This window comes from Rattus rattus, chromosome 3 (genome assembly GCF_011064425.1).
Source record: "Rattus rattus isolate New Zealand chromosome 3, Rrattus_CSIRO_v1, whole genome shotgun sequence".
Taxonomy (NCBI): domain Eukaryota; kingdom Metazoa; phylum Chordata; class Mammalia; order Rodentia; family Muridae; genus Rattus; species Rattus rattus.
The window spans coordinates 14808546-14829136 of NC_046156.1; the positions used below are offsets into that span (position 1 = coordinate 14808546).

Here is a 20591-nt window from a genome sequence, read left to right on the forward strand (position 1 = left end):
CAAGAAAATTATTTAAAATTAATCAAGCATTTCCTGTTGCTAGTAGTTTAAATTGTATTTAATGTCCAAATTCTACTCTGTGTTCACAGGCCATCCGGAGATTTACCCGTTAGTATTAACTGCCAAGACCCAGGAAATATTCAACTGTCGAATAGATGAAGATATGACAGATGAGCAAACATATAAACTCATCAAAAAAGAAGATATCTTGGCAGACTTGCTAAACCGAGCTGCAGTATCCGACTTCCACCCAGTCAAAAAAATTGTCCTGGTAAATATAATCTTGCTCTTTGCTCTCAGTCCTAACTCAAGAATTTCTCAGAATGCAACACGAGGTAGGAAGATTTTGTGTTCAATGCTGTCATCCCTTTACCTTCAGCCCCTGGGAGTCTGGTATGAGGACCACACATGAAAGGGTCATCCTTACCCCCGTTAGAATAGCGATCTAGCTGGGCATGGTGGCACTTGCACAAGTCTGAGGCCAACGTGGAATATATAACAACTTCAAAGCCACCCTGAGCTACAAAGTTAAGACCCTGTCTCAAAATATTTCTCTTATACTACTTTAAACCATTTAGTTCATTGTTTGGTCTTGTTTTGTTTCCTACCATATAGATTACACCACCAAACAATACTCACCCTTCCTTATTTTTTCCGTGTGTGTATGTGTGTGTGTGTGTGTATTAGAGTGGGTAAGTATACCTCTGTGGGTACAGGTACATGTGTGTGTGCATGTGTTGTGGAGGGGTGTGTGTATGTAAAGAGGTGTGTATTTATATGTGTGTGTATGGAGGGGTGTTTGTGTGTGTGTGTGTGTGTGTGTGTGTGTGTGTGTGTGTTGAAATGGGTACATATACTTCTGTGGGTGCCAGTGCAAGTGTGTGTGTGCATGTGTTGTGGAGGGGTGTGTGTGTATGTGTGTGGAGGTGTGTGTATATGGAGGTATGTGTATGTATGGAGGTTTGGGTGTGTGTATGGAGGGGTGTGTGTGTGTGTGTGTGTGTGTGTATGTGTGTGCATTTATCTCTATAAGTTCAGGGGGCAGCCTCAGGCATCCTCCTCAACAGCACTCCACTTGAGTTTTCTAGACAAGGCCACTCACTGAACCTGGAATCCATCAATTAGGCTAGCCTGGCTGACCAGTGAATTTAGACAACCCCCTGTCTCCCCCAACCACAGCCCTGAGATCACAGATCCTAGGAATCTGAACTCAGGTCCGTGCACAGCAGACACTTTATCATCTTGGCCGAGGGGTCCTTTCAATGCACAGTAGTGGGCAGCTGTCTGCCCCCCATACTCTTAGAATCCACATTCTTATCAATAACCCCAAGTTATCACTTACGATTAGCTATGTTCCACCTGCACTGCTCATAACTCCAAATGGGCAGCCCTCCGGCCACACTCTCTTGACCTTTATCCTATGGCCACTTCTCCTCTCTCCTCTGTCCTCCCCTCCTCTTCCTTTACCTCATGGTGGCTTCCGTGCTCCTTTCTTTCCTTGCCGCCATCCTCCTCTGACTTAAGTCCACAAAACCTCCTCCCCACGTATGTCTCTTCTGCCCAGCTATTGGCTGTTGGCGTCTTTATTTACCAAGCACAACTAACTTGGGGCAAGGAGAAGCTAGCATCTACTTGTGACTCTCTCATCTCTAGGGCAACCAGTCTGGGGACCAAATTAGCATTAGAATATAGGCAGCACCAGGCCAACCCACTGACACAATGGGGCCATTTTCCTCAAACCTGATGTTTCCCTCTTTCTGTTAAAAATCAAACCATACGGTCGTGGGCTGGAGAGATGACTTGGCTGTTAAGAATACTGACTGTTCTTCCAAAGGAGGACCGGTTCCCATCATCCTCATGGTGCCTCTCAACCAGCTAACTCCAGTTCCAGGGGATCCGGCTTTCTCTTCTGACTGCCCCGAAATGAGACACACACACATGGTTTAACAAATACAGTGAATAGGTAAAACACCTATGCCTGTAAAATGAAAACTAATAAATCTGGTTTTTTTTTTAGCACATGGTAAAATTTCCATGGACTGGTTGTGTTTTTAATGGAGTAATTTGGGAGTTGGGTTTAGAAGGCAGATTATTAGCAGGTTTACGTTCCAGACGTTGGCAGCAACTCCAACTGAATGAGCCCTAACCCTCGCCCCTGCTGATTCGCTCCTACAGGACTACCCGGGGGAGGAGCTCCTCCTCGTGTATGACAAAGATTTCAAATATGGACTTAACTTTTACCTCATTGGAACAGAGGAAGGCAAGGAAAACTTTCTAAAGGTAAGTAGATCCGGAGGCCTTGCAGGCCGGCTGCTGGAGAGAGCAGTGCGCTGGCAGCACCCTAAGGCCCTAGACACGGCTCTGCTCCCCGAGCTGTTCAGCTCCAGAATGGGGGGCTCTGCCCTGAACCTGTAAAGGAACTTGAGAGGACAAATCATATCTCTGGGTTCTCCCAAATAGAATGCGCCACACACACACACACACACACACACACACACACACACAGACACACACTCAGACAGACAGACACACACAGACACACAGACACACACTGACACATATGACACACACACACACACAGACACACACACACACACACACACACACGCATTACACACACACTCAGACAGACACACACAGACACACACTGACACATATGACACACAGACACACAGAGACAGACATACACACAGACAGACAGACACACACACAGACAGACACACACACACAGACACACACACACACACACAGACACAATATGACACACAGACACACACAGACAGACATACACACACACTCAGACAGACAGACACACAGACACACAGACACACACTGACACATATGACACACAGACACACACAGACAGACATACACACACACACTCAGACAGACAGACACACACAGACACACAGACACACACAGACACACACTGACACATACACACACAGACACACACACAGACACACACACACATACACACACACACACACGCACGACACACACACACACTCAGACAGACACACACAGACACACACTGACACATATGACACACAGACACACAGAGACAGACATACACACAGACAGACAGACACACACACAGACAGACAGACACTCAGACAGACAGACACACACAGACACACACACACACACTGACACATATGACACACAGACACACACAGACACACACAGACAGACAGACACACACAGACAGACAGACAGACAGAGAGACACACAGACACACACAGACAGACATACACACACACACTCAGACAGACAGACACACACTGACACATATGACACACAGACACACACACAGAGACACACACAGACATACACACAGACAGACACACACACAGACACACACAGACAGACAGACACACAGACACAAACACACACACAGACAGACACACACACTCAGACAGATAGACACACATACTGACACACACACAGACACACACTTATATACATATTTACATATATATACTTTTTTCTTGTAACCCTTCATATTTTAACCTGTATGATTTAATCTGTATGATTTGCAAAGACAGTCAGCAAATGATGCTTTCCTAACATGTGGGGTGTTCTCCTCTTCCTCCCCACCTTCGTCTTACCTTGTCATCTCCCTGTATCCTGGTGTCTGTCTTTTTAATTCTTTATTCCTCTCCAACCCCTCCCGCTTTGTGGCTTAGTTCCCTACTGAAAGCATAGGATGATGAGAACATGGGAAGCACCCCAAGCTCCCCCATGAAAGTCTGGTTCACTGTGAGAGACGCACACATGTGAGAAGCCATGTGCGCTAGCATCTCTTTGGTTCCTCTCTAGGCACCAGAAATGCCAGAGGAACAAGAAGATCTCAAGGAGCACGTTCCAGAAGACTTGTATATCTACAAGCCACCAGTCTCCAAGCCGTGGGTATCTCTGGGCAGTGAGAAAGAAATTGAGGAGGAGTCCGTCCAAGAATCGAAAAAGCGGGTCAGTGTCTTCACGGTGCCTTCTAGTCTCTACCTTCCTCTACCTGGATGTGGTTCTTTCCAGAGAGGCTCTAAACTTTGCTGTATGTGCTATGGGAAAGTGCAAGTTTGTTTTGTTTTCTTAATTTGGGGGTGGGGGTGTTGTTACTGGTTCCTAATAGAAGAATGGTCTCTTTCTTGGGCAGCCATCACAATTGAATCTGTTTCTCAAAAAAGGACAGCATAAAGTCTCTTGACCCCTAGTTCCCTAGAGTGTGACACTCCTGGTATTGGGGGGGGGATGTCTTTGCAAATCTAGTTTGCTATAATGAGGTCACAAAAAGAATAAGCCCCTAATCTGCTTTTATTGGTGTCCATGAGAAATTGATTACATCCAGATGTAGACAAAGATGCCATAAGAAAGACAGAGAATGGGACCGTTAGCCCTCAAAGCCCCGGGTTCAGTCCCCAGCACACATGCCTGCCCAAAGACTGTAGAGATCTGAGGGTGAGTCTGTTTATGGTCAAGGAACAATGACGATTACTAGCTGGCACCAGGCATGGCAAAGAAGCAAGGTGGAGTTCCCCACTGCCCCTCAGCAGGGTCCCCCAGACAGTCTCAGGTGTCTTGCCTCCACAGCTGTAAGACTGGAACCCCCACCTCCCTGTTTTAAGTCACCCTAGCTGAGGTAGTTGGCTATGACAGCAGTTAGAAATGAGCACAGTTGGGGAGCAAATGACTTAAGAAGGTGCTGGACTGGGGGAGGGGGGCAAGTTGGCCATAGTCTCTAGAGGGAAGGCTTTGGCTTGAGTTCCTAGAGGAACTCAGAAATACAATTACACTCGGGGTTATCCCAAATAGAAGGTGGGCTTCCACACGCCTCCTACCCGTCTCTTGCTGGTCCAGATGTAAACCTTCCCCACCCCACCCCACCCCCACCCCCATCACCTCTTGTCCTTTTTGCCCCCATCAAGGTGAACATAGCTTCACTGAGGAGTAGTGGCTGCAGGCTGTGGGAACAAAAGTCACATGGAACTGGAGAGGGACAGCAAGATTCCAAGGGGCTCTGAGAGGGCCTGAGCACACTGCCTCTGTGTCACACGTCCGTCCACTTTTCTCTGTGGACTTCCTTAGGTTTCCTTTGCTGCTTATGTGTGTTGCAGGTGACCTACATGATTTCTAGGAAACGGAGTCAATTTGGTGCACCCGTGACTTTCAGGGACCAGAATGCTTCTAGCGTAAAAGATGCCTACATTGAGTGTACGTCTTACGCAGATAAAAGTTACACCCTCACGCAAGTCGAGAAAGACATTGGCTTGCAAGTCATCGCTGAAGTCAAGGACACAAGCACACAGACCAGATGGTATGAGATGATATATAATAAACACGGGCGTGCATCTGATTCAGGGAGACTGAATTCTACCCAATAACGCTCTTTTTAAAATCTTAGGGAACGAGATAAAATTATATACTAAGTACTACGAAGTAGGAAAATGAAAAATGGTTGACTCTCACCTGGAATCTTACTATTGTCTTTTAGAAGCTATCTCTTCCTGCTCAAAGACTTTGTTTATGATGGGAGTCTCACTATTTAGCCCAGGCTAGCCTGGAACTTGCCATGTATTTCAAATTGACTCCCAATTGGTAATGTTCCTGCCTCAGCTTCCCAAATGCCGGGTTACAGGCATGGACCTCCACAGTGTGGTGGTGGTTTTTATACCTCCAGTCAGATTGTCTGACTTCACTGACAAGATTAGCATCATCACTTATGAAGAAACAAGATACTTCCATCCAGAGCCCTTTTGAATAGCATCTAAAGTTGTGTTTCTTTCACAGTGGAGTAGACAGAAAAGCAGTCCTGAACTCCACACACATTTATCCACCTGTTTCCTTGACTCTCATAGGCATCTCAGGTTCAAATGCCCAAGCAAACTTAATTTTATACCCTGAAGCCTGGGGCCTCCTGAATCACCCTCCTCTCAGTGAGTAGTAGTAATCTCTCTAAATTACTAAAATGTATCCACTTCTATCCTTCTGGACCAATCACATCAGGTCTGCCTCTTGATTGGAGTATGGTAAATCCTTCTAATGAGGCTACAGTTGTCCATGCTTGCCCTCCTACCTCTATGAAGGCACAGTGATCCTGTTAAAATGGACCTCAGATCATATCCTGCCAAGGCCCTCCAAACTCCATCAAGACTCGGTATGGCCCGGGTCTGCTTCGTAACCTTCAGCTTTACTTTTCCAGTTCTTCTTGCTCACTGCTTCCAGCCACACTGGCTTCTTGTTCTGGAATCTTTCAAACACACTTATGGCCAGTATATGTATTCTTGAAGAATGTTCCTTCTCTCCTCCGCATTCAGACCTCGGTTTGGATTAGGCATTCCCCTGGCCTCCTATAGAAACACACACGTTCCTTTAGTCTTAACCCCCAACCCCCACCATCTTTCTCCATGGTGCAGTCATCTCTCTGACCACACTTTTCATTGTCCCGTTTCTCCCACCATGCTTAGAGTTTAAGCTGTGTCTGTCTCTCTGTCCTTATTATTCCGCTGTACATCTGGGTCCTAGGACAGCTTCCGGCATGTACTTTTTAAATGGAGGAAAGGAAGAAATGGAGCACGGGACAAGCAGAATGTTCAAAGGCCAGTTACATAGAGAAGGGAGACTGCGCAGTATGCTGATGCACGCAGTTCAGTGTCAGACAGACAGACAGACAGAGTTCATGACCTTTAAAATCAAGGGTTATAAGCGTGATGTACAATAATCATACTTTTCAGGTCCGAGTCAACCAAGTCAGAAGTCAGGCAAGCGTGGTATTAACATCCGGACACAGACACATGCACTCTAGAGGTCAGGCTGAGAAATGGGTAAGAAAGTAGGGATGATGAAAAGGGGCAGGCTCAAAGCAGAGGAAAAGAAAAGACTTCCAGCCAAGGCCAGAAACACCTGGAGGAAAGACGAAGACAGAAAGGAGAGATGGCTTCCCAGCCAAGACATCTAGGATACAGACAGATCCCAAAAGAGTCAGGCCAGTTCCGACTCAAGGAGATCGACTCAGAATGAACAGGGACCCAACCCACTGTACTTTGGATGTAGTAGGCTCTCAAGAAACACTGACCAATAAAAGTAACGGTCGATGTTTTTCTGGAGAGAGGGAGTAAATAGAAGAGAAATAAGGGGAAGGAACTTGAATGGCTCAACTAGATGACTAGGAGATGCTGGTGTTGCCTCATTATGTCCAGACGTCACAGCCACGCTAAAAACTCTAGAAGGTGACCCTGTCCCAAACAAGACAAGGTGACAAGCAATACTTGTGCTGTTCCCACCATGCCAGGTGTGACTTCAACACACCCAATCAGTCCTCACAGTGGTCCTCAAAGGGAGGCTCTGTCAACTGCTTACAAGGAAACAGAGGCAAAAAAGGATAAAAAACCGAAAACTCGGTTGGTGAACCTGCTCAGTGATAGTGCCTAACACACACAGGACACTGGGCTCACACACACACACACACACACAACATACACACACAGGACACTGGGCTCACACACACACACACACAACATACACACACAGGACACTGGGCTCACACACACACACAACATACACACACATACATACACATATACACACACAGAAACACATACACATACCTACACACACACAACACACACATATGCACACACACAACATACACACACACATACACACACATGCACACACATACACACACATACCTACACACACACACAACATATACACATATGCACACACACAACATACACATACAACGTACACACACACCACTTAGACACACACACAACATACACACACATACCACTCAGGCACACACACACACACACACACACACACAACATACACACACAACACTCAGACACACACATGAGACATGTACACACACACAAAAACAAGTCTATAATATGTTTTAACCTGAAGTACTGATGAGTGGTTTTGCTGAAAAGCAAAAGAACAAATCATTTTGAAGAATAAGAATGACTCTTACTTGCCTTGCTACTTTCATAAACCCACGAACATCTTTTTTATTTCTGCCTGAGATCCAAACCCAAGTGTCTCAGGTTTCAGAATCAGTATTCCTTCTCACCACTCTTCTGCCCGCTGCCACGGATGTCAGCATAGGTCGGCAACAAGAACATGTCATTCTACGCGGACTCCAAGCTTGGTACCTTGCTGCCTGACCGCCGTTCAACCCACTTGCCACTCACAGCAGCAATTGACTGCCATTTTCAATAAACATGGAACGAATACCCCAGACTCTATTGAGCACCCTAAGCATTCTGGGTGCTCTCTTCAAAGCTCGCACAGACTCACCTAGCACACCCTGACAGTGACTCGGAGATGCTTTGAAGACTTCCATTCACAGACAAGAAAATAGACTCAGAGAAGTTAAAGGATGAGCCAAGGGTCACGTGGCAAGTGATTGAACCAGACTTTCAAGCCAGATCGCCTGTCCTCGGAGTCTACTTTGATAGTGGCCAAGGATGCAAGGTTCACCAGTGAGTCAGACCGAGGATGATGGTCAGTACGCTGTGACATGCTTCCAGTGGAGGCAAGCCAACTGAATACAAACATGTCTCCATTGATGTGGATGTCATCGCTGCCCCAGTGTGACAAATGCCAGCTTTGCGTTCTCAGAGCAGGGCCTGCCACCGGATGGACGTTGACCAAGTAAACCTCTGCAATGGAGGCTTCACTGTGCTTTACAGGGTGTGTGCAGCCTAGGGCTCTGCCACTAGGCCTTAGTAGCGTTTGCCAAACACCTCAAGAGGATGTGGAATGGACTGTGCTTGTCTAAATGCACAGATACAGGGCCATGGAGACAGGTGGCTCAGATGGTGAGAGAACAAGCCATGTGAGTACGAGGACCTAGATTCCAAACACTAACACCCAGGGGAAAGCCCTGCACAGGAGTACCCGCACGGAAGCCCCAATTCTCCGGAGGGAGGGCAGTGGTAGGAGTGTGGCTGAGGCTTGCTGGCCGGCCTACCTGGAAAACAATGAGCTCCAAGTGAAGGGGAAGATGACATCTCCGGGGAATAGGCACACAGGGCACACAGGGCAGAGCGGGACACTCAGCATCATCGCTGGTCTCAGCACGCATGCGCACCTACACATACACACCTCTACCTGGACATGTACTTAAACCATCCACATGTACAAGAGAGACAGACAGACACAGAAAGACAGACAGAGAGAGATACAGAACAGAAACAGAGAGACAGAGACAGAGAGACAGAGAGATAGATGCAGAGAGACAAAGAGACACAGAAACACAGAGACACAGAGACTCAGAGACACACAGAGAGACAGACAGAGTCAGAGAGACACAGAGACAGAGACAAAGAAAGACAGAGACAGACACAGAGAGACAGACAGAGATAGAGAGACAGAGACAAAGACAGAGACAGACACAGAGAGACAGACAGAGTCAGAGACAGAGACACTGAGAGAGACAGAGACACAGAGACGCAGAGACACAGAAGAGACACGCAGAGAGGCAGAGTCAGAGAAACAGAGACAGACACAGAGAGACAGACAAAGACAGAGACAGACACAAAGACAGAGACAGACACAAAGACAGAGACAGACACAAAGACAGACAAAGACAGACACAGACACAGACAGACAGACAGAGACAGAGAGACAGACAGAGACAGACAGAGAGACAGAGAAGGACAGAGAGAGAAACTGATTGGATAAACTAGAGGAGAAGAAAAGAGGGAGAATGAGGTAAATACTATAAATATCGACTTAAAGAGAAAGAAAAGTAAACTTGACAAATATCAGGGAATCTGGGTAAAGGACATATAGGTATTTCTTTATAATTAATTCTTCTTACAACTCTTCTATACTATTTTTTAAAGAATTATTTATTTATTATATATAAGCACCCTGTAGCTGACTTCAGAAGAGGGCATCAGATTCCATTACAGATGGTTGTGAGCCACCATGTGGTTGCTGGGAATTGAACTCAGGACCTCTGTGAAGAACAGTCAGTGCTCTTAACCGCTGAGCCACCTCTCCAGCCTTCTTCTATAATATTATAAAATAATTTCCAAATCAGATTTTACAACCTAAGACCCTTTAAGGCTATTTTTAATGCAAGAGCACGCTGTCCATAGTCCTGGGTTTCATAAGAATATAATTACTTTCACCATGCTCTCCTCTTAGCTCTCATGGTTTTCCATACATTCTATCAGCTCCAGGGCCTCTTATATTATTATTATTATTGTTATTATTATTGTTGTTGTTATTGTTGTGTTGGAGAAATGTACATGTAAACTTTGGTGATCAATATTGATTTTATGATAAAGAAAAATACTTAGATAAAATATTTTGATATAAATATTCTGACACCACTGTCATAGAAATAGACTTTTAACCCCGGTATAACCACACTTGGTCTTCTCTGATCCAAGTTTTGGTATTCAACTTTCTTTTCTATATTAGGGCATTTCCAAGAAATGCTACGACACAGTATCAACCAAGAGAATTCTCAGAAGAGGAGAAAAACGTCCTCGTAGAATCAAAATCCTTAGCTGAGTTTTTCAGCACTGTGTCCACCAGGTAAGAAAGTCCAGGCTAAAAAACGTTAAAGATAGTATCACACGCTTGCTTTTAATCTCAGGGTCTCGGGAAGCGGATTCTTGTGTGAGGCTTAGACATGTGAGAACAGCTGGTCAGCCAGGCTTGAGCGGCGGAGTCTCGGAGATCCCTCTGCCAACTTATCACGGGCCTTTCATGGTAGAGCTGTACCAAACACCTCAAGGACAGCCCAGTGTGCCACGACGTTTTCCTAACTTCAAATTGGCACTTAAAAGCTGAACATTGCTGATCTGAGTGTTTGAGGCCAGAACATGACAGACTGTAGGTGGGACAAAAGTCTAAACACAATTCATTTATGCTTCTCACACACACACACATAGGCTGACATAGGAGGGTCTGACTTTTTATAACCTTTCAGGGGTAAAGGGACAGTTCACATCACGTGACTAGTTCTGCCTAGAATGCATAACAAGGATCGCAGAGCATCAGAATGCTATACATTGAGAACTGATCAGTCACAGCACAGAGAGCTTCTTAACTGTTCAGAGAGAGGCAGGGGAAGCATGATCTGATCAAGGCTGTGAGATCAGCGGGTGCAGGCCCATGCTCTAACAAGAAGGGGCTCTTGTAGTTCCTTCCCTGTTGAAAAGGAAAGAGAACACAGACCCAAAAGCAAGCAGAAAACTTATATAAGAACTATGATAGCACTGGCCAGAGTAAATAAGAAACCAATAGTAATATTGTTTTTCTTCCCATTTTAGAACTGAACAACATTATTTCTGTTTTTAAGTTTGTGTAAATGAGATTTCAGTCCGAGAGCAAGCACTCTTACAGAAGTGGGTTTCTTTTCTCTCAGAGTTTTGTCTAAATAGACCAAGTGTGGCATCATTCCCCAAAGAAGGCTATGAGAGAAACTTCCGAGGGATTCACACAGCGCCAGCTTTGGGGTTCTAAGCAGTAATGGCCCTCGTGTACACGCATCAACCCTGTGGTGACGGTTGCAGTGTCATTGGGTACTAACATCCAGTATGTGGGGTGCTTCTTTTTAAAAAATAAAACAGTGTCGAAATAGCCCTGCAGCAAAACGAGATCATGAACACATTTACTGATGACTGGAGGAGCCTCGCAGAGGAGGAGAGTACCTTTGGGGACAAGACTGACACCCATCTGAAGGAGTACCAGTCCTTCACAGACCTCCACAACACCATGGAGAAAATGATTACCTGCGTCTCTTGGCACCCCACCATCTACGGTGAGGAAGAAATGCTGGGGACTCCCTTTCACGCTGACTTGGAGAAAGTCTTGCATTAATCTCTGAAACTTAAAATGAGGTTGATTTTAGCTAAACATATAAGACTCGCTGAGTGCCAGGCCCCCTACCAAGCAAGCGCTTGCTTTCCACACCTGCACTTAGGGCTGTGCCAGCTTAGGTCAAGGACAGTGAACAGAGAACCTGCCTTTGCCTGTGGTTTGCCAGACTCCTGTGCGCTGGAGTGACGCCTGTAAAGAACTCAACAGCTAAGGGGAAAGCAATGTGTCCAGGTGCAGCCAGGAAGGTGCAGCCACATCCGGTGGCTCACCACCACCTGTAACTCCATCTCTGTTGGATCCAACATCTTCTACCGCTCCCTGTGATACTCATACTGCACTCATGCACATACCCACACGGACCAACACACACACACACACACACACACACACACACACACACACACAATTAAAAATAAAATAAAACCCTCATCTTTTATTACCAACCCTTGCAAGTCCCCTGTGTATGCTAACCACACATCTCAGTGGGGACCAATTACATTTCCACGGCTAAGCAATGCATGCCTCAGGGATTAAATCTACTACAACGACAGGCACCAGCTGGAGGTCTCTGGGGACAGCAGCTGCTGACTGCTTGGTACCTGTGTTTCACCCAGGGCTCATAGTCGTGTCGGTGGCCGTACGCCTCTCCTACGAAGAAAGAGTCCAGAATTCCAGTAGGCTACTGCTTCAGCCATCACTGATTCTCTTCTGGAGTTTCTCTGACCCCATACACCCTCAGGTAATCCATGGGAGTTAGAGCGGAAACTTAACTTTTTCAAATAACCATATTATCATGTCCCCAGAAAAAGGTTAGCTGCAATGATCTGCTACTGTATGATCTCCTAATGGCGTGAGCTCTTAGGCAATCGGATTTCCTTTGTCACAGACTGCCGTCATTCAATCTGAGCAAAGTGAAACTTCACACTTACATTATGGAAAGTACATCGGACAAGTCAATGTTTTAAAAATGGAAGCTGCCGTGGCTGGGGTGATGTCTCAGTCCATAGAGTTACCTGCCGTGGAAGCACGAGGGCTTGACTTCAGATCCTCACAGACCATGGAAAAAGCCAGACTGGTTGTCACACCTGTCACCACAGTGCTTGGGACAGGAGGCAGGAGGATCTCTGGGGGTCATTGGTCGGTTCAGGCCAATGAGTAACCTTCAGGTTCAGTGAATCAAAAGATAAAGTAGAAAAATAACTGAAGACAACGGCCCTCTAGCCTACACTCTCTCTCTCTCTCTCTCTCTCTCTCTCTCTCTCACTCTCTCTCTCTCTCTCTCACACACACACACACACACACACACACACACACACACACACACACCCTTTAATGGACTGTATTTAAATATCTCGATATTCAAATGCACATAGATTTTTAGTTTCCTAAGAATTTGCTCAATTCTAAAGATTGTCAGTAGGGGGTGCTAGAGAGTAAAATGACTGTGTAGGAGAGTGTGGAAACCATGATCATCTTCAGCTCCCGCTGCACTGTGGCAGCCTGTCATCAAGGGAATCTGAGCTGAGTTGGAACTGTGTATTTTACTCTCCAAATTCTTCTAGGGAGTTTAACTAGAACACCCTCACAGGAGCATGCACACGTACGCACTCACACACATTCCAACCAAACCCCACGTCAAGCCACAATTCTGCTCAGTAAGAGTTCTTACTTCGAGGCACTGTTAGTGTCATATTATTTTAATGCCCTTAAATGTAATAATACCCCATTCCTGAGGCTCTTAATTATTGCAGAACTAAGGCTCTCCCCTAATGAGATCTACCTTCCCTCCTCACTACATCTGCTTTAGGGCCATTTTGTCCTAGTGGGTGGAATATGTTTTTCCGTAAATGCAGAGATCCAAGTGGCAGGTCTCTAGTCCTTTACTCCCCACCCTCCCCAAACTAGTGCAGGCCTCTCTCTCCAGAGAGGGCAAAGTCCTGGTGCTACTGCCCCGGAGGGCGACTTTCCACTCTGTTATGAAGTGCGGCCAGTGCCTCTTCTGTTAGGACACTTTCTTTACCTCTATTTTAAAGATAAGCTTTAAAAAGACAAGCATGAGCTATGGAGACGGCCCTGTGGGAAAAGCAGGTGTGTGAGGGTGAAGAACTGAATCCTGGTGCTCTGAGGCAGAGGGGACCTTGGGGCAGGCTGGGTGCCTAAAGATAGCTAAAGTAGCTGGGTTGACTGGCTTTGAGTTCAAGTGAGAGACCCTGACTCAAAAGGTAAGGGGGAGAATGATCACAGATGATACCTGACATCACCCTCTGACCTACACATGCACATGTACACATACACACACATGCACATACACATATACACACATACACACATGTTCACACACACCACTCACACACACATACACACATGTTCACACACACATACACATACTTATGAACATACACACAATGGACACATACACACACAAATACACACATACACACATGCACATACACACACAAATATGCACATACACAAATACACACATGCACACAAAATACATACATACACACATGCACACACAAATACACACATATACACATGCGCACACACCACTCGCACACACTTATACACACATACACACATGTTCATACACACCACTCACACACATATACATACTTACGAACATACACACACAGAGAAATACATGCACATATACACATACACATACCTATGAACATGCACACACATAGACACATACACACACATACACACATGTCCCCACACATACTTACGAACATACACACACATGTACACATACACACACATATACACATGTATATACACACCACTCACATACATACACATACTTACATACACACACGGACACATACACATACACACACACATGAACATACACACACTTACAAATATACACTCATATGCATACTTACACACACATACACATACTTAAGAATACACATGCATAGTTATAAAGACACACACACTCATTCTACACATGTGTATATACACACATACATGTGCACACACACACAAGAAGATACTTTTTAAGAGATTTTATGAGTGATCTACATTTCCTAATTAAAACCCCGATAACATTAGTATTTTTACTTTCACAAGTAAAGCTCTCTCTAAAATACAAAAAGTGCTGTAAACTACAATAATTCACCCAGGCCCAGTTGAAAAATCCAGTTGGGCCAGAAGGGGTGGTGCACAACTTTAATCCCAGCGCTCAAGAGCAGGGGCAGGTGGATCTCTGTGAGTTCGAGTCCAGCCTGGTCTATATACAGTTAGTTCCTAGACAGTCAAAAGTACATAGAGGGACCCTTCTCAAAGAAAAGGAAAAAGGAGTGCAGTTGGAAACTCTGCCTTTGGTGCTGTGGTGGGTAACAGTCTCTGTGCACCTTCCTAGGTGTAACATTATATTAGAGTGGTGACTCCTTCATGCACCGTTTCATCTTCTGTATTTCATATTGTTTTAAAACTTGAAATATTAGCTAGGCAATGGTGGTGCATTCCCTTAATCCCAGCTCTCGGGAGGTAGAGGCAGGAGGATCTCTGAGTTCAAGACCAGCCTGATCTACAGTGAGTTCCAGGACAGACAGGGTTACGCAGAGAAACCCTGTCTAGAAGAACCTTGGAATACTTACTCCATTACTTCCAGATTCTCCCAGAGCGAATTTTCTCTTTGACTGCCCACAGCACACCTGATAGATATACAAAGAAGAAAGGCAAATATCTCATCCTCCCTCAATGTTTATCCTCTTCATTCTTTAGAAACACCAACTTCGTATTCTTTTGTTTGCATGCTATCATATGATAGCATGCCCCCAATAATTATACAACCCTTGGGTGGGTGGTGGAAGGACCTAGATCCCTGAGAGAGACAAGTCTCATAGGTGGGACCAATGTCCATGATAAAATTCAACAAAAGGACCTTCCATCCTAGAGGTCTGCCTCAGATGTGTGCTACCCATAGACAGCTACAAAATTAGACTTCTGCCCATCTCAATATCACTTAATACCTTTTGTTTTATTCACGGGGTTGACTTTAGTTGATGCTGGAGAGCCCTGATGACATCTTCTGCTTCGAGTTCTGTCCAAGTGACCCCAATATCATCGCTGGAGGCTGCATCAATGGACAGGTAGTTAAGGACTGTCTTTAGATGTTCATTAATGCCGTAAGACATTTTGACATTGGTAGCTTAGACCTTAAGGGCTCAGTGTGGCACAGGGATTAATCACTATGCCAGAACTTGGGTAGAAAGATACATCAGACATGGGGTTGGAACTGGAGATGTTTACAGAATAATTCAGTCAGGATAACCAAACTCAGTCTACTCTATTTCTTTCATTTACACAGCCCAGACCCTCCTGCCTAGGGTGGGACCTCCCACAGTGGGATGGGCCATTTCACACCAATCAGCAATCAAAAATAAATGCCCTGTAGACACACCCATGGGCCACTCTGCCCTAAGCAATCCCTAGGTCCCCTCTTCCCATGCAATTCTAGTTTAAGTCAAACTGACAATAAACATTAACCAATGTAGCAAGCTGTAAACATCATGACCTCTCATAGGAGATCAGTGCTGGAATTTTCCTGAAGTTATTTAAAAGTTATGAAATAATACAGAATTTAAATAGAAGTTCATTGGAAAATACGTATCATTGAAGTTGGATGTACTTGGCCCTATGTCTGCTTTGTTTAACTAACTTCAACCACATTGAGATTCTGACCGTCGATATTGTTGTGTCAAGGAAGCCAAATAAAAATCTCTAAGGCCGTTCTATAATCTAAGCTTCAGGTGATTTCGATCCAGTGCGTTTGACTGTTGGAAAAGCACTTAAGATACAGAATGAAGCTGCAGAGGGGTCCTAGCCTGTGCAAAGTTCGATCCCCAGCCCTTCCTAAACAGCATGGTGGCACACACCCCCACTCCCAGCCTTGGCAACATGGACAGGTTGAGATCAGCCTGGACTACCCGAGACCTTATCCCAGTTAATAAAATAAAATAAAGGTATCTGGTCGTTCTGCGTGTGGCTAAAAAGGCTTCCGCAGCTGAGATTCAGACAGGAGCAGCTTCCAGATTCATTTCTCCACAGCAGCAGGGAAATTAGGGAAACGAATGTCTCCACAGCTTCTGTTCAGCAACTACTGAGGTCACAGTCGTGACCCAGAGCCACTTCCTAAGACAAGAGCATCCGAAGTGCCTTCGCTTTGTAACAAGAATGGCGTGGCTGTTTTAGAGTACTGTGGAAAAGAGCATGAGAAAATAAAGCCACCCATGACTCTCCCATATCGGCCTTCACCAACATTTTATTTTGTGCCCCGGCAGGCTGTGTAGTCACTGACAGCGGCCCTGGCTTCCTGTTGAACATTCTACTCTGTTCTTCTTTTTAAAAGAACGAACGAATTCTAAGTTCGCCCTTACAGACAATTATGATAATTCATTTGCCTTTCCTCCCCCACATTTGGACGTTTGTACTTCAGTCTTGAGAGTTTGGGTAAAGTCTGTCCCTCCCGAGGTCTGAGCAAGCTGCACCTACATTCGAAGCAGAACAAAGGACAAAAATCTCCCAAGCACGGGGAAGCGCACGGTTTTTGTCTTGCATTTGTTTGCTCAGTCATAGTATCTGTTACCACAAACATAGAACAGGAGTTGGGGGTAGGAAAGAGAGATGGACACACTCTCAAAGCCCATCTAAGGATGCTGAGTTACTTTTCCTACAATCCAGGCCAGATTATGCCCGACAATTGATGTCCCGCTAAAAACTAGGATCGGTTATGCAGTTGATCTCTCAGGTGGCACACCACTGGCTTCCCAAAAAGCAGCCTTTCAGACCCAATTCTCTGTGTCCTGAAAGTGCTACTCTGACACCTCTCTCTGCTTTAGATCATCCTGTGGGATATCACGGCACACGCGGAACGCATAGAGAACATCAAGACGGGCGGTAGCAGAAGTAAAAAGGCCACTCTCAAGGTTGGCTCTCCATAGATTCTCACTCACGGGGATGCTTTCTCCACACGAGGGTTTCTCAAAAACATCATATAGAGAAGCTCTGCCATGTTTCTAAAAGCTCTGTATAAGAAACACAGCCTTCATTTTCACTTCGCTATCTTTCGCATCTGTCTGTAGACCTGCCCCGAGTAACTTTGTATGGAATCACTCACTAAAAACAAAAGCTTCACTGGCCAGTACAGGAGTTTACAGGGTTTTGTTGTATTTATTATTAAGGAAAATAAAGGAAGCAAGTGCTTTGTCTAAAGTGATTTTGTTGAAGGACCCCAGGATAGAAGACTGGAGAGTCAGAGTACCAAGACACTCCCTCACAGGCCTTGGACGTGCTACCTCACCTCTCCACATGTATAAGATTAAAGAATGACAAGTCCTTTCTGCTACCAATGGACTGGCAAGATGGTTCAGTGGGTACACACACACACACACACACACACACACACACACACGCACGCACACACGCAAGTACACAAAATAAATAACGGAAACTTTAAGTTAAAAGATATGTTACAGTTCTGTGAGGCTACAGATCCCAAAGAGTACTGAGAAGAGCAGCCAGCATCGAGGGGAGTGTTTCCCCCCACATCACACATCCTCTCCAGCCCCAGTTCTCCAGCCTTGCTATCTTAGGTTTCTCCCTCCTTCAGGAATAGTTTGGGTTCATAATCCTTGTCAGATGTAGATATTACTTTGAAAGGGAAAGTTGCCAAGTCTGTTACTAAACATGGGGCATACGGAAACATTACTTTGTGTTTTACCCTGACTGAAACAACTCAGAGGTTTTACAGTTTAGCTGGAATTTTACAGTTTACCTTCCACCCGCCTGTCAGCTCCCTAAAATGTAACTTTCTTTTCACCTTTATCCAGCCAATGTTTCTCCTTGAACCAGACAGCAATAAAGAAACAATGTATGTCAGACACTGTGCGGTGTCTTCCATTGAAAACGGCCATAGGAAAGTAATCACAGATATACACTGGCTGCCGGACTCATTTGAGGTAAGCTTGGATGGTCACATGGGTGCTGGGAACCAAACCTGGGCTCTCTAGAAGCGCAAACAGTGCTCCTGACCACCCAGCCATCCCACCAGCCTGGATTCCGTTCGATTTGTTTGTTTTGTTTTTTGAGACAGTGACTCTTGTCTCACAGGCTGACTTTGAACTTGAGTAGCCGTAGATGACCTTGAATTTCCGATTCTCCTGTCTCCACCTCCCAAGTGTGGGGCTTACCCATGCGGGTACCTTATCTAGGGTACGTAGCAGTGCTGGAGATGGAACCCAGGGTCCTGGGCACACTTGGCAGACAGTGTACTTACTGAACTGCCCTCAGTCCCTGTTTAGTTTCTAAAATGTGGTTTTTAAGCGTCTGAAACAGTATTATGGCTTTGGGAGTTCACTCTAGCTTCTTTTCTACTGCTGTGGTAAAATGTTTTGACTGAAAGTATGTTAGGAGAGGCAAGGGCTTGTTTGGGTTACCTTCCAATTCCATCCTTGAGGTAAGTTGAGTCAGGAACTTGAAGCAGAAACCACAGAGGAATAGTTCTCGTTGGCTCCATCATCAGCCCCCTCTCAGGCTCGTGCCTGCTTTCCTTACACAGCTCAGAATCACCTACCTAAGGGTGATTCTCCCACCGTGGGTTGGGCCCTCAGACACCGAGTAATAAGGTAATTTCCCACAGACCTGCCCACGGCCCAGTTGGATAAAGGCAGTTTCTCAATCCAGGCTTTCTTTTCCTTTAACAGAGATAACCAGGACAACATTCTAAATCTTTAAGATACAAAGCCCTGGAGTGCTGAGTCTCTGAGATCCTAGGGGTGTCCTCCGGAGAGGGAGAGATTCTTAAACTCTCAGATCGGAAGGACCAGCATACAGCACACAACCAGCTGATCCTGAAAGCCTGAAAGAGTCTGCATTTCTAAAACTAGTGGACAGGAAGCTGATGGATATCATCTGCACTTTATAAAACAATTAAAAATAATCTGTGAATATGCACATAACATTTAGGTCATGTAAACTGAAAAGTCTGAGAATCAACACTTATATGCATCCTAATTAAAACCCTATAAAAATGTTTCTATGAACACAGAATGGATAAAAATTCCAAGTAGAGCTGTGTTGGATCATAAAACCGGGACTCCAAGCGTCTATGAGAGTATTAATGCTAATTTGACAAAACTTATTAAAAGAAAAAAATTAAAGGAAAATAGCTGTAAGAAAAAGTAATTCTAGCTACTTGGAATTTACCTTTCTCTAATAATAGTTTCCATGCTTTGAGAATTGTATGTATATTTCTGGTGAAATGCCCACAGCTAGGCAGGTCAGAGGCAGCCTTAGCTGGGACCCACTACTGTTAGTTTACAGACTTCTCTTTTCTTAAACAATTTCTAACAGATCAACAGGATGGGATCCGTCTTTGAGAACCGAAGTGGAATAAGCTGTCAGCTCATCACATGCTCAGCAGATTGGTACGTCTCACTTCAAACACCGCCTGGGGCCCATCCCAAGCAGTGTTCTATTGGCTTCCGTGTCCCTAAAACCAATGTCTCCCTTCGCTCCCCAGTCATCGTTATCACAGCAGTTAAGCTAAAGTAACCGAGGAGAACTGCATAGACTATCGAGGGTCTGGGGGTTGCTGACATTTAAAACAAAGCCAGGGTTTGACCTGGAGCAGGTCACACCTTAACCCCACCACCACCACCCCCCCTTCACCCCCAGACACAGAAGACTCCAACAGGCCATGTTCTATGAGGACGAGGCCGCATGGTCTACAA

The 20591-nt window shown here is 45.3% G+C and overlaps 1 protein-coding gene across 1 annotated transcript in view; it reads left to right on the forward strand.

The window, feature by feature from the left end:
* Positions 1 to 20591, forward strand: part of Wdr63 (WD repeat domain 63) — a 58755-nt gene that overhangs the window by 8402 nt on the left and 29762 nt on the right. Inside the window, exons 4-14 of the mRNA XM_032897212.1 lie at positions 90 to 271; positions 2176 to 2280; positions 3823 to 3972; positions 5115 to 5314; positions 10441 to 10557; positions 11598 to 11788; positions 12462 to 12586; positions 15861 to 15950; positions 17700 to 17786; positions 18690 to 18818; positions 20212 to 20285. Coding sequence (XP_032753103.1) covers positions 90 to 271; positions 2176 to 2280; positions 3823 to 3972; positions 5115 to 5314; positions 10441 to 10557; positions 11598 to 11788; positions 12462 to 12586; positions 15861 to 15950; positions 17700 to 17786; positions 18690 to 18818; positions 20212 to 20285 — 1450 coding nt within the window. The remainder of the gene's footprint in view (positions 1 to 89; positions 272 to 2175; positions 2281 to 3822; positions 3973 to 5114; positions 5315 to 10440; positions 10558 to 11597; positions 11789 to 12461; positions 12587 to 15860; positions 15951 to 17699; positions 17787 to 18689; positions 18819 to 20211; positions 20286 to 20591) is intronic.